The sequence below is a fragment of the Filicampus tigris genome, chromosome 19 (assembly GCF_054856515.1).
Source record: "Filicampus tigris isolate MCC_2025a chromosome 19, RoL_Ftig_1.0, whole genome shotgun sequence".
NCBI lineage: Eukaryota > Metazoa > Chordata > Actinopteri > Syngnathiformes > Syngnathidae > Filicampus > Filicampus tigris.
Genome location: NC_141235.1, coordinates 1,088,712 through 1,100,812, shown reverse-complemented (window position 1 = coordinate 1,100,812; position 12,101 = coordinate 1,088,712). Strand labels below are relative to the sequence as shown.

Genomic DNA, 12,101 nt, shown 5'->3' with positions numbered 1-12,101 from the left:
CCTTTCATAATTTTTCGAAAAAAAGAGGTAAGGGTATACCCTTACCTCGTTTTTGGAAAAAAAGGTAAGGGTATACCCTTATATCGTTTTTCGAAAAAAAGGTAAGGGTATACACTGACCTCGTTTTTGGAAAAAAAGGTAAGGGTATACCCTTATATCGTTTTTCGAAAAAAAGGTAAGGGTACACCCTTTCCTCATTTTTTGAAAAAAACCCGCCTTACAATACCCTGACCTCGTTTTTCTAAAGAAAAAAGGTAAGGGTATACGCCTTACTATATACCCTTACCTCATTTTTTGAAGAAAAAAAAAACGCATTGCTATACCTAAAAAAGTTAAGGGTATACCCTTACCTCGTTTTTTGAAAAAAAGGTAAGGGTATACCCTTTTTCGAAAAAAAAAAGGTAAGGGTATACACTGACCTCGTATTTCGGAAAAAAAATGCCTTACTTTACCCTTACCTCATTTTTCGAAAAAGAAAAAAAAAAAAACGCATTGCTATACCTAAAAAAGTTAAGGGTATACCCTAAAAGTTAAGGGTATACCCTTACTTTGTTTTTCGAAAAAAAGGTAAGGGTATACCCTTTTTCGAAAAAAAAAGGTAAGGGTATACCCTGAGTTTATTTTTGAAAAAAATAAAAAAATGCCTTACCTCGTTTTAAAAAAAAAAAATACGCGTTTTTGGAAAGAGAAAAAAAAGACCATGTTGTAAGGCAAGTTTGCGAATTATTTTCCACGTTCAGCTCTGTTGCACCATGACCTTTTTCATTTTGGATTCCCACCGCGCTTCTTCGCCGTCCCGTCACCTAGCTTTCTGATTGGCTGTCACTGTCAACCGGCTGCATGCTCGTTTGTCCTCGGTGGACAGCGCGCGGAGCAAAGTCGGGCCAAAGAAATCCAACATGTTGAATATCCCCGATTTAGGTCGGACGTCCTTCCGAACGGCCGAGATCAAACTGAGCACACCTCACAAGGCAGGATTATCTGATAAGATTATCTGTGGAGCCATTACAAGAGTCTGACCTACGATTATCTGGAGGGGAGATTTGGGGCTAAAATCTGACCGATTATCCTTCCGTGTGAACCAGGCTTTAGGGAGACAAAGAGAAACCTTGAAAAAGGGAGTGACAAGACAAGAGAGAGGCATACTTACTTGATTTGATGTATCCATTGTAGGTGTTTTTAGCTGAGAATTTCAAACAGAAAAACGTGTTACAGGGGTGAGAACAAATAGAGAATCACTTATTGTATGAGTCCACCAACAATTTCAGTCATTCCTACATCCACTGGCTTCTTCTACATTAAGCCTAGAGCTGAAAACGAGGACAAAAACAGGCTGTGTTTGGCCTTCAATATTCCAAATATTCCCCAAAAGTTGAGTTACAGTATACAGGCAAGTAGAAATATGATCGCCGACCGTTAGTATAGTACCACACTCTGTCGGGCAGCAATATGGTTTAGTTCATACTGTATAGGAAGAGCAAGCTAAGGTTGTATGTGTTGCTGCTCCATGTGTGTGAAGTAACCATTGCCTGCAGGGTCGGAATTTCTCCAACATTGATGCTAAAATTATCATTCAGGCTGTTTACCATCTTTTCTCAAACGGCATGGAGGTCGTGGTTTACAAGTGGTGCCATGCCAGTTTTGGCCACCCGGAAGTGCGTGTGACGTCACAGCAAAAAAAGTCCATAAAGGTCAGTGAGCCCCCGAGGCGGCGCGGTGACAGCAACGTCGAAACGGCGGCCTGGCCCGTTCTGACATGTGTCGCCCGCAATCGGAGGGTCGCGCCACTAACCGGCGAGCATCTGTCCCGCTGCCTGCTGGTGAGGAACTGTCACGCCGACTTTGCTGACAGCCGGTAGTGCTCCCCCACCCACAAAAAATGAAAATGCAAACATAATTTCCACGTCAGGCCATGTAAGGCTCCGCCGCCGCTAAGCCGGGCCACACTAGCAGCCAAAACACAAAAGTGCACCGACTCCATCAGGAGGCTTTTTGGCTAAAAACGTGTGACGGTCGACAAGGTTTTGCAGCAAATTGTGTGTGCGCACACATTGTGGGTGCCGTGTGCAATACATCAGAACAATCTAACAAGCCCTCTGGCCTTAAACATACAAACACTCAATTTCTTTTCACTCATATCCAATAAAATCCTCTGAACTATTAGTTACCCTGCAATAAAACCACTCTAAAATAAGTGGAACGCAAATCTACTATATGACTACCTACTGACTAACACACCGACCGAAGTGCACCTAATAGATGTTTTCCAAGTCTTTGTGGTGGACTCAATTACTAAAACAAAAAAAATATACATTTTGTAAAAGTAATAAATGGTAATCGCATGACAACATTATGATTACAATAACTAATAAAAAATAGTCAAACATGGGACTATTTTTCTTAAACCTAAAAGGTGGCAATTTAGTTATAATAACTTGATGTGAGCTGTCAATATAACAGAACTATATGGTACCACTTTGGAGTTTAGTTTACTTTTAAGTTTGTGAAGTTAAAAAAATTATAAAAATGTAATACAACTGTCATTACTTGTATTTATTTTGAAATTGAGTTAGTACAATTAATTAAACAAAACAAATATACATTAAATAAGTGGGTCATACAAATGCCACAATTAATTACATGATGTAAGTTTGATAATCAATATAAAAAACATAAGAATTATCAACATGCACAAAACAAATGAAATTTATTTCTACGTAGTTAAAAACACATTTATGCACCGTTATAGACACATAAATCATTACTAAACTGTTACAAAAGACCATTAATTCCGATATCATATAAAAAAAACATTTGAAATGTATGTATTTATTTATCTATTTTATTCGTCATGTCATTTAACCGTACCAATTTTTTACACGCTTTAGTCATTTTATTCATCTGAAATATCTCAAATCTCCACGTGTATGCTCTCGATCAGCAATGTCGTTTTTGTTGACAGACTGTGGGGCCCTCTGCTGGTGACTTGGTGTATTACTGACTAAAGTTGGCAGTCGGAAGGTTCCAAAGTAGCAGTAAAAAAATGTCTGTGACAACTCACATTTCTTGCATCCGCATTTCTTGATGCGCTTGGGATCGGTGACGTCATCGTGGCATGCTTTGCAGTAGAACAACGCCCTGTGGGCATGAACAAAATCATCGCACGGAACCCAAACAACAAACAAGTGTCGATGAAGGACTCATTGGTCAGTTACCTCTTGACTTCTTTGGCGTCGCTGGCAATGAAGAAGCCCAGCGTGCCCTCCTGCATCTTCACGTGGTTGCCAGGGTTGATGAGCGTGCTTGATGAGCAAGATCCGTCGAAAGAATTTGGAATTTAGAATTTTAAAAACTTTAAAAACTAAAAACCAATAAATATGTTACCTGCTCTCCCTCTGATCAGACTTGTACTCGATGGCAATCAGCAGCAGCTTCAGCTTCACGTAGCAAAGTCTGAAGAACAAAAAGAAGAATGTGCTTGAGCAATTTTATCCATTAACGCAGATTCATTTTTCGGGAACGTTTTTTTGCTGACTAAAGTACACTAAGCAGTCTGGCAGTGCAGCGTCGCTAAGTACTCACTCGCAGATAACAGGAAAGGACAAGCCCACAAAGGCACTTGACAGGTACTCTGTGTACATCTCATTAGCGACGCCCTCCAGGTAATACTTCTGCCACGTGTCCTCCTCGATCTGCGGGCGACGCCACCGTGAAAAAAAACGTCAAAAGCGCTTTGGTTGAAGTTGACCGCCACCGTGCCCGATGAGGTACCTTGATGAAGGACCTCATGGAGAAGAGGTTGGCCAGCATGGTGGACAGCCCTTGAGCCAGGCAGCTCTGAGCGATGAAGCCCAGCTTGAGCTCGGCCAGGCAGATGGCGTCGTCGCCCTCCTTCCAGTTCCAGCTGGGGATGTTCAACAGGTGCGCCTGGCGAGGTCAAAATGTCAGAAAGGTGACCGTGCAAAAGTAGTCTCAAAATGATCTACCCTAAAAACAGCAAGGCGTACCTCAGGGTAACTCTGAATCTGCTTTCCTGCCATTAACTAAGGGTGTTCCACAAGGCGCAATACTGGGTCCCTACACTGTTCACTTTTTACATGCTGTATATAAAATGAAATACTCCATAAGAGACTACCTGATCATTGGCTGATTTTCAAGTTACTGAACTTAGTAGAACAGCTTTCTTTTTTTTCCTGGAATACTATACAATAGTCACTTAAACACAACACAATTATTACTATGTACCCTTTCAAATAATAACATTAAGAAGAATTTTGCTTTTTGCTCATAGCTGTTTTTAGTACTGTATTTGCTGTCCATAGCGTCTCACCCTCAATAATTGCAAAGGATTTAAATGATAACTGGCTGACATTGTCTACCTTGTTGTGATACTGCAACATCTGAGTAATGATGCGGATCTTTGGGTGGTAGTTCTTGATGGAAATTACCCTATAAATAATAACATGACAAAAACAACATCAAAACGGGTTTCAACATGGAAACTGGCACTTTGTAATATTTGATCACAACAGTAAGGTGGTTCACCTCATGATGTTGGAGGCGTCCTCAGCATCGGGATCGGCGCAGTATTTGTTCGCTAAAATCAAACAGGCGTCGGCTGATTCAATCTGAGGAGCAAAAAAAAGGGAAAAAAAAAAAAAAAAGAGATTGATGTAGGTCGAGTACAGTGGAGAAAATGTGCTGGGCGTGCATTTACTTTGACTCTGGCCAGATCGTGAGGGTTTAGGACGGAGCCCTGGTAGAACTCCACCTGGGTGAAGTGACGTTTGAACAAGGCTTCCAGCTCAAGATTAGGAGAAATACTGACAAACACAAAAAGTTGTCGTTTTACTTTCCAAAAACTAACTAAGTGCATCTGCAAAGCATTCACGATGCTACACAAGCTTTCAATCTATCTAATGAATTAATTAACGTACAGCAATACAATACAAGTGATTTGGTTTTGTTACTCACTTATGGAGAAAAACAATTTCTACATTGACATCATCCCTGTCCTTGTGTAGGAAGTCTTTGAGGAAGTTGGAGACGCTCTCCAGCGTGATGTGACCACAAACCACAATGTGCCTGATGGGAAGGTCACAGACATTTTAGTCACGTTTCCAACGGGGAGCATGGAGATGAGAGAGTCATGTTATGCGACAGACATGAGAAGCAATCAGCGTTCAGGTGAGCGGTCGGGAAGGACGAACGAGCATGGAATGAGTTGGACCGAGCGAGCGTTGGTGGATTAGGAGGGATCAGAGTGGATTAAGAGGAGATTATGATATCCACACATTTTCAATTTTCATTTGTCCTTTGTCCTAGAAACACAATGTATATTTAATACGAGCTTAGATTTTTACATGCTGCTCTAAATTTGAGAAAATTGCTTTTAAAAAATTAACTCGAATTCTTATCTAAATAATTAATCTGGTATATGGAGAAAGATAATCATATAATCATAATGATTTTATTTTAGGTATTTTTTTTCAAGTTCTTTTTTTTATGGGCATTTTGTTACTGTTAACTTCCTATCTTATTATTATTTTAGATTCATTGTTATTTTTTTCATTACATTTTGGATTTGTTTTTTATTGAAATATTTTATCTTGTGAATATGTCAAAAACAATTTTTAACAATTATAGTATATGAAATTGTTTTCATTATATTTTTACTTATAAAAATAAAAAAAATATTTATTTTGTAAATGTCCAAAAATAACTAAATAAGTACAAAATAAATATTAAAGAAAATACTAATTACATAAGCTATTTACACAGCTGAGCTTCCAAATGCTAGATCTTCAGTTTTCCTATCAAATTTGTTGTGTTTATTTAACTACTTTCTGAATATATTTCGCCCCTGGGTCTGTCTGAAGTTTTAAGAAGAAAGACTACAGTTTTGATCTTTAAAATATATATATATATATATATATATATATATATATTTATTTTTATTTTTTTTAAACTTACCGGTAATATGTGTTTAAAATGATTTCGATCATATTTTAATGTCAGTGTGACTCATTAAAAAAATGGCAGTAAAAGGAGACCGGGGCAAATAGGGACATGATCCAATTCAATCCAAGCTAGTGTCCACATTAAACTAAACTGAAGCAGTTTAATGTCAAGATTCAACACAGGGAAATGAAATTACATCATACATACCATTTTTTTAAATGTTTTCCAAATGCTTTGGGCCAGTGTACAAAAAATGTTTGCTTTTCTCCTCATTTGCGAGTTTAAAAAAACATCTTAAAAGCAAACACGCTAATGAGCTAATAAATTGCCACGCTTCCCATAATTTAAGTTGCTTAATAAAGCCATATTTTTCTTTAGAGGCATTTTTAACACTTTGGAAAAGGTGTTTGATTAGCTTCTTGCCAAGAGACAGATGAAATGCAATACATTATGTATGTGCTTTGACAATAGAGCTACCCTAGGCTAGCCTAAATTGTATTAGGTAAAAATAGCAACACCAAAATAGCTAGCATTCAGTCCCAGCTGCTACTTGTCAGGTAAAAATCTGTAGGCTAGCGGTTGACACCGAGTAGCACCTCAATAAATATTTAGAGCTCTCAAATTACCACTATATGACCAACGTTGAAATACAGAAGGTAGAAGGACTGACTACATGTTTTTCCTCCTTAGCGACACTATCATTATAGACGGTTCGAAAATCAACATATCGTTTAAATATAGAACTATTGCATGGAAATGTACTTCAATAATTCATTCAAAATGTATTGCTCTTAAAAGTTAAATAAAAATTGTGCTCTAATAAAACGTTGAAAAACAATCTAACTATAGTAGACAAAAACAAAAGACCTATGTTATCTTAGCTTAGCCAAGCCTCACTTATCTTACTACTATTAGTCTTGAAATCTGATTCGCAACTAGGCAGCAAGTTGAAATTTCCTCACAAAGTATACAACAGTATCAACATACTATAGGTCATTTTGAGCTAGCAAACGTCACGCAATGAACTAGTTGGCCGGTGGTGTAAGAATACGTGATCACGCTCACGAAGCATTGTACTTACTGTTTATGTTTGATTTACATTTATGGCGTAGTACTTGTGCTGTTCAATTTCCATGCACATGCAGCATGTTCAAGACAAGAATATCCTCATAAGAATTCTCTACCTCAAATTACAGAACTACAAAGCGTTTTAAAATGGATTTCAATCCCATCTGATGTTAACACGAGTGATTATTCCTTCATCAACGTTGTATAGAAAAGGGAAATTATGTCCCTTAAGTCATATTTCACACCAACTATATTTGGATGAAAACACCTACTGTCAGAAGTATTTAGTATTGTATGTGTCAACATTTTTATGCTGTTTTACCGTTTCACTATTTTGGGACTCCCGTTCGCTTATAATTAGCAGGAAAAAACTAATAATTATTGTTTTTTTGTGAGCCAGCTAACAGGGCTTCAGCTAGCAGGCTAAAACAAAAAAGACAAGAAAGTTCATTGAAGTAGTCCTTTCATCTCACAACCTCGGCAAGAAAACAAAGGAAACACATTTTGTCAAAATGTCACCAACGTATGTAGCTAAGTCCTGAGGGTGTAGGTCAGACTGAAGATAAAGGCCAAGAATCTTCCATAAGCAAAGCGCCAAAAAAGAAGAAAAGCAAGAAAGCACAGCCAAAGCCACTTAAAATTGTTTTTTCCCAGCGCTGGAAAAAACACTAGCAAGCTACAGCACATAAGATTAACATGCGTTTTTTCCATATTCATTAAAATATACTTTGCATACTTTAGGAAACATTTGGTGAAACTGAACTCCTTCAATTTGACACGTTTACAGGTGTCCTGCACTATTATTTGAGCTACTTTTAACGGACGCATTGTGAAAGGAATGGATGGATTAAATGATACATAACATCTGAGTGAAAGGAAACACTTAACACACACGCGCACAAATAAACATGGATGTACAATGACAATAAGCAGGTTTTATGACATGGCAACATCACAAATACGGAGTGTCATAGAACAGTAGTCAAGTGGAACAAACTTACCGGTAAATCAAACCCACCCAAACTATCATCAAAAGCCATTATTATTTTCAAAATAAAGTGGAAACATTATGAGAAAAGTTTTAATTTTATGAAAATTAAGTTGTAACGTTAAAAGAATAGAGTAAAAATATTACAAATCAATGGTTGTACCTTTTACAAAAACACATTTATGTGAATCAAGTTCACAAGATTAACTGTAAATATTATGGCAAATCTGTAATGTTATAATGACGTGAAAGTTTTATGAGGAAAAGTCCGAATGTTACGTTAATGGAGTGAAAATATTATGGGGGGAAGTAATAATTCTACAAGAATGAATTCAAAACACGAGAATAAAGTGAATATGTAGAGAGAATGATGAAATGAGAAATACTCAGAGAAGGTTGTCATTTTAGGAGAAACTCTAAATACTTAATTTTACAGTGTAGTAAAAATATTACAATTAAAATACTAGAATTCTTAATAAAGTCCAAGTATTAAGAGAATTATGTTGTAATTTTACAAGAATACCGGTAAAGGGAAAATACTACAAGAAAAAGGGAATTTTATGAGAAGAAAGAAATATATTACGAGACTAGTCCAACGCCTGACGGCCTGCCATTTGTTATTTTAAAGACATACGACAACACAAAAACAATTTCTAGCGAGCAGACACGTAGCAGCAGCAGCGGCGGCGGCAGCGAGCGGAAGCAGCAGCAACACACGAAGCAGACAAAACGAACGAAGCATGGCCCAGTTCTTCAGTCACGGTGTGACTTGAACGCAGAGATGTTTACATCTCACATTTCTCACCAGGAGAAAACAAAAGAAAAAGTCACACACAGAAACCACACCGATGAACATGATTGGACTTACTTTCTGCCCCTGGTCGAGTTATAACTCCCTCCGTATTTCTTCCGATTAAGGATGAGAGCGGCAATTTCTGGCACGTAGCGAGCAAACATGGCCTACATGCGTGGAAAAGAAAAAGCAAAAAAAAAAAACAAAAAAAAAGGGGGGCATGCAAGAGACGCCTCTGCTGCGGCCTCCCGGGTATACTTACTTTCTGCCATTAACAGCACTATAGGAACCACCGTATTTCTTGCGGTTGCCTATTAACTCTATGATTTCAGGCACGTAGCTCGCAAACATGGCCTAAGGAGTACATAGGAGACAGAAAAGGCGAGCAGAGAAATCAAGTGCAGGCCTTGAAGATTTCATCCAAGTGCAGGAAAAGGAGATTTTTTTGGGGGGAGCATTCCACGGTTAAGAATGGCTAAGAATATGGTGTCAATGTAGTCTGAAATGAGATCAGTTACATTGTGAAAAAAAAACATTTTACAGTGGTAGCTTGACTTAGAAGTGCCGGAAATTACGTTTTTTTTTGCGTTACATGCAACGCCGGGGGGTCGATACTTTTGCTTTGTGCAGAGAGCAATAATGTGACTTACAAATGCACTTCAGACACTTGGCCGCTAGATGGCAGCAGTGAACTTCACAACTTCCGGCCGCCATCAGTTCATGTTTGTTGGAGAAGAAAAAAGTGAATAAATTCCATTGAATTCAAGCTTGAAATCAAGAGTGGCTTCCATTTCATTTAATTTTTGGAATTTAAACTCCTTGCAGAAGAAAGTGAGTGAGGGGAGGTGGAAAAAAAACCCGAAAGATAATTGATAAATTCAGTGAAAGTGAAATGGGGAAAATGGAGCAATTAAGTCAAGACAGTTCATTTCATGACATTCTATTCTTTTATGTGTGATGCTGTTTTTCTTGTTTCAAAAATAGGTACGCTGTGTTTTTGGGGGGCCAGGAACAGAATAAAGGCATTTCTGTTCATTTCAATGGAAACGCTGATTTGAGATACGAGTGATTTACGATACGAGCACGGAAAAAATTAAACTCGTAAGTCAGGTACCACTGTGTTTGGGACAAAATCTAAATATCAAGGATGTTATTAAGCATGACAGCCAATTCATCTGTGTTAGGAAAATGAATTTTACAAAAAAAAAACTATGAAGGAGAAATCCTTAAGTGCCATGTTTTGATCAACAAACACACCACACAATGATTTTCAACATTGCCCTCCACTGAAGACGTCATATTTGTTTTGTTTATCAAGACTTAAACCGCAACATTGTAGCACGAAGCTTGACTCAATAAAATACTGGAACAAAACAAGAGGAAAACCATCCAATTACAAAACAAAAATGTGAGTCAACTATGAGGACAAAGACTGACATTTTTGGTTTATGGTTGCAACTCCAAATATGAGAAAATTGAAGTATCACAAGAGAAAAGGTGGTCATTAGTCAAGAATGCTAAAGTCAGAATATTACAACAATAAAGTTGTACTTAAACCAGAGCAGTTGTCATTTTCTTTTGAGTTTACCAGAAAATTTCACAATTTTACGAGAACAAAATGTAAATATTATGGGGCTGCGGGGGGTATGGGAATCGAAACGTGAAGAGAAAAATTGGAAATTCAAATGTTCCAAATTAGTGGAGACAAAAGTGATTATGGGAATCAAGTCCGAATATTACAAGAATCGAATTGTCATTTAACCAGAAGTGGACTGTTAGTGGACTCCTAAGATTTCCATTTCAGAAAATCGCAACACTAGGAAAAAAAAAAATCATTTTTGGGGGATATTTTTCTTTTATTTTAGGAAATATGATTTTATGATGAATCTATGATCACAAATATTGTATATTCGTTTGTGATGTTTTTTTGTTTTTTTTGGGTAACTTGTGCATTCAACAGAGGGCCCCATAGAAAATCATTGGAGAGTTGGTGTTTGTTGTGGTCGAGGAGGAGGGTTAAGAAATTGGAAGGTCAGGAGGTGTCCGGGGGGGGGGGCCAAAAGGGGCACAAAGGGGGCGGAGCCACCTGAAACCACAATGCTTGAACAACTCACAATAATCAACCATCAGCCACAAACACATGGCAATTGTGCAAATGCTGAGACATGACATCGCCGAATCAACATGTCGAGAAAGAAAAACAATAACAATAACATGGACATTGCTTTTCCAGAGAATTGTCCTAATATTACTAATTATGAAATTGTGCATTTTACAGGAATAAAGTTAATACAAGAAAATTTGCTATTTTTTAGACAGTGGATAAGTGGCAAATTTCATCTCCAATGTTTCAGAACTATTTTTTGGGGTGATAAGTGAAATAATAATAATAACAGGCACATCTTTCGTGAAAGAGTTGCTGATGATGATGATGAAAAAAATGACGGTAAAAGGGCATCTCTCAGCATTAGCACAATGGAAACGTGACGTAACAATATTGTGGAGCGCCACCTAGTGGCATCCTCCGTAATACTTTTTCTTCTTTTCAATGGACGAGAGGCTTTTCTTTACCAGACCACCAAGGATGAAGAAGACCATAAAGAGTCGGCCCAGGGTGGTTTTGGCATAAACGTCGCCGTAGCCCACCGTGGACATGGTGACCATCAGCAAGTACACGCATTCCCAGTACGAAAGCACCTGAGAATTCTGGAAGTTTTCCCAAGGATCCCCAGAATTTTCCACCTGAAAAAACACACGTGGAAAAACAGACTCACTCTGGGAACCAAAGCACAAGTACTGATCCAGTGAAGCAACTTCCTGTAATGCAACTTACCAAATGGATGAAGCCAGCCGCCGTCAGCCATGTGCTGATGAAGATGGAACACAAGTTGACCAGCTTGATGGAGTTGCTGGTTCAAACAAAAACTCAAGTTATCATCTCATGCGGCTAGCTAGGCTGTCCCAATACTTAAAGTAAATGGTGTGAATTACGAGAGAAACTTTTTTTTAACTCTAGATTTAAAAAAACAACAACAACAACAACAACAACAACAGTACAACGCAATCCAAGGCATACCACATCGAGCTTGCTGGCTAGTTACGTTTACATTTTTTTGGTTTAATGTTTAAAATGGAATCTAGTGTTCTGGATTAAACTATTTGAATAAAAGTATTGAAATAAAAGGAATAAAAAGTCTTACCTTGTCTTGAGTATATTCAAAAACTGCAAAATTTCCGAGAACTGTATCAACCTTAAGGCCCTTAAGAACCTCAAGCCTGCCAGACAAAAAG

General features: G+C 37.9%; 1 protein-coding gene across 11 annotated transcripts in view; it reads right to left on the bottom strand.

The window, feature by feature from the left end:
• The window catches only part of LOC147128755 (calcium-activated potassium channel subunit alpha-1a-like), a 44,920-nt gene that overhangs the window by 17,801 nt on the left and 15,018 nt on the right, over positions 1 to 12,101 (bottom strand). For 6 of the 11 annotated variants that reach the window (XM_086015855.1, XM_086015858.1, XM_086015857.1 and 3 more), the window contains exons 6-19: positions 12,011 to 12,086; positions 11,644 to 11,719; positions 11,382 to 11,552; positions 9,073 to 9,164; positions 4,975 to 5,085; positions 4,718 to 4,823; positions 4,546 to 4,628; positions 4,380 to 4,449; positions 3,772 to 3,927; positions 3,583 to 3,692; positions 3,385 to 3,453; positions 3,216 to 3,302; positions 3,062 to 3,138; positions 1,151 to 1,183 (exon numbers count right to left, since the gene is read on the bottom strand). In XM_086015855.1, the coding sequence (XP_085871981.1) occupies positions 1,151 to 1,183; positions 3,062 to 3,138; positions 3,216 to 3,302; positions 3,385 to 3,453; positions 3,583 to 3,692; positions 3,772 to 3,927; positions 4,380 to 4,449; positions 4,546 to 4,628; positions 4,718 to 4,823; positions 4,975 to 5,085; positions 9,073 to 9,164; positions 11,382 to 11,552; positions 11,644 to 11,719; positions 12,011 to 12,086 (1,317 nt within the window). Of the gene's footprint in view, positions 1 to 1,150; positions 1,184 to 3,061; positions 3,139 to 3,215; positions 3,303 to 3,384; positions 3,454 to 3,582; positions 3,693 to 3,771; positions 3,928 to 4,379; positions 4,450 to 4,545; positions 4,629 to 4,717; positions 4,824 to 4,974; positions 5,086 to 8,885; positions 8,978 to 9,072; positions 9,165 to 11,381; positions 11,553 to 11,643; positions 11,720 to 12,010; positions 12,087 to 12,101 lie in introns of all 11 variants that reach the window. The other 5 variants (XM_086015856.1, XM_086015866.1, XM_086015860.1 and 2 more) reach the window with 1 other exon arrangement.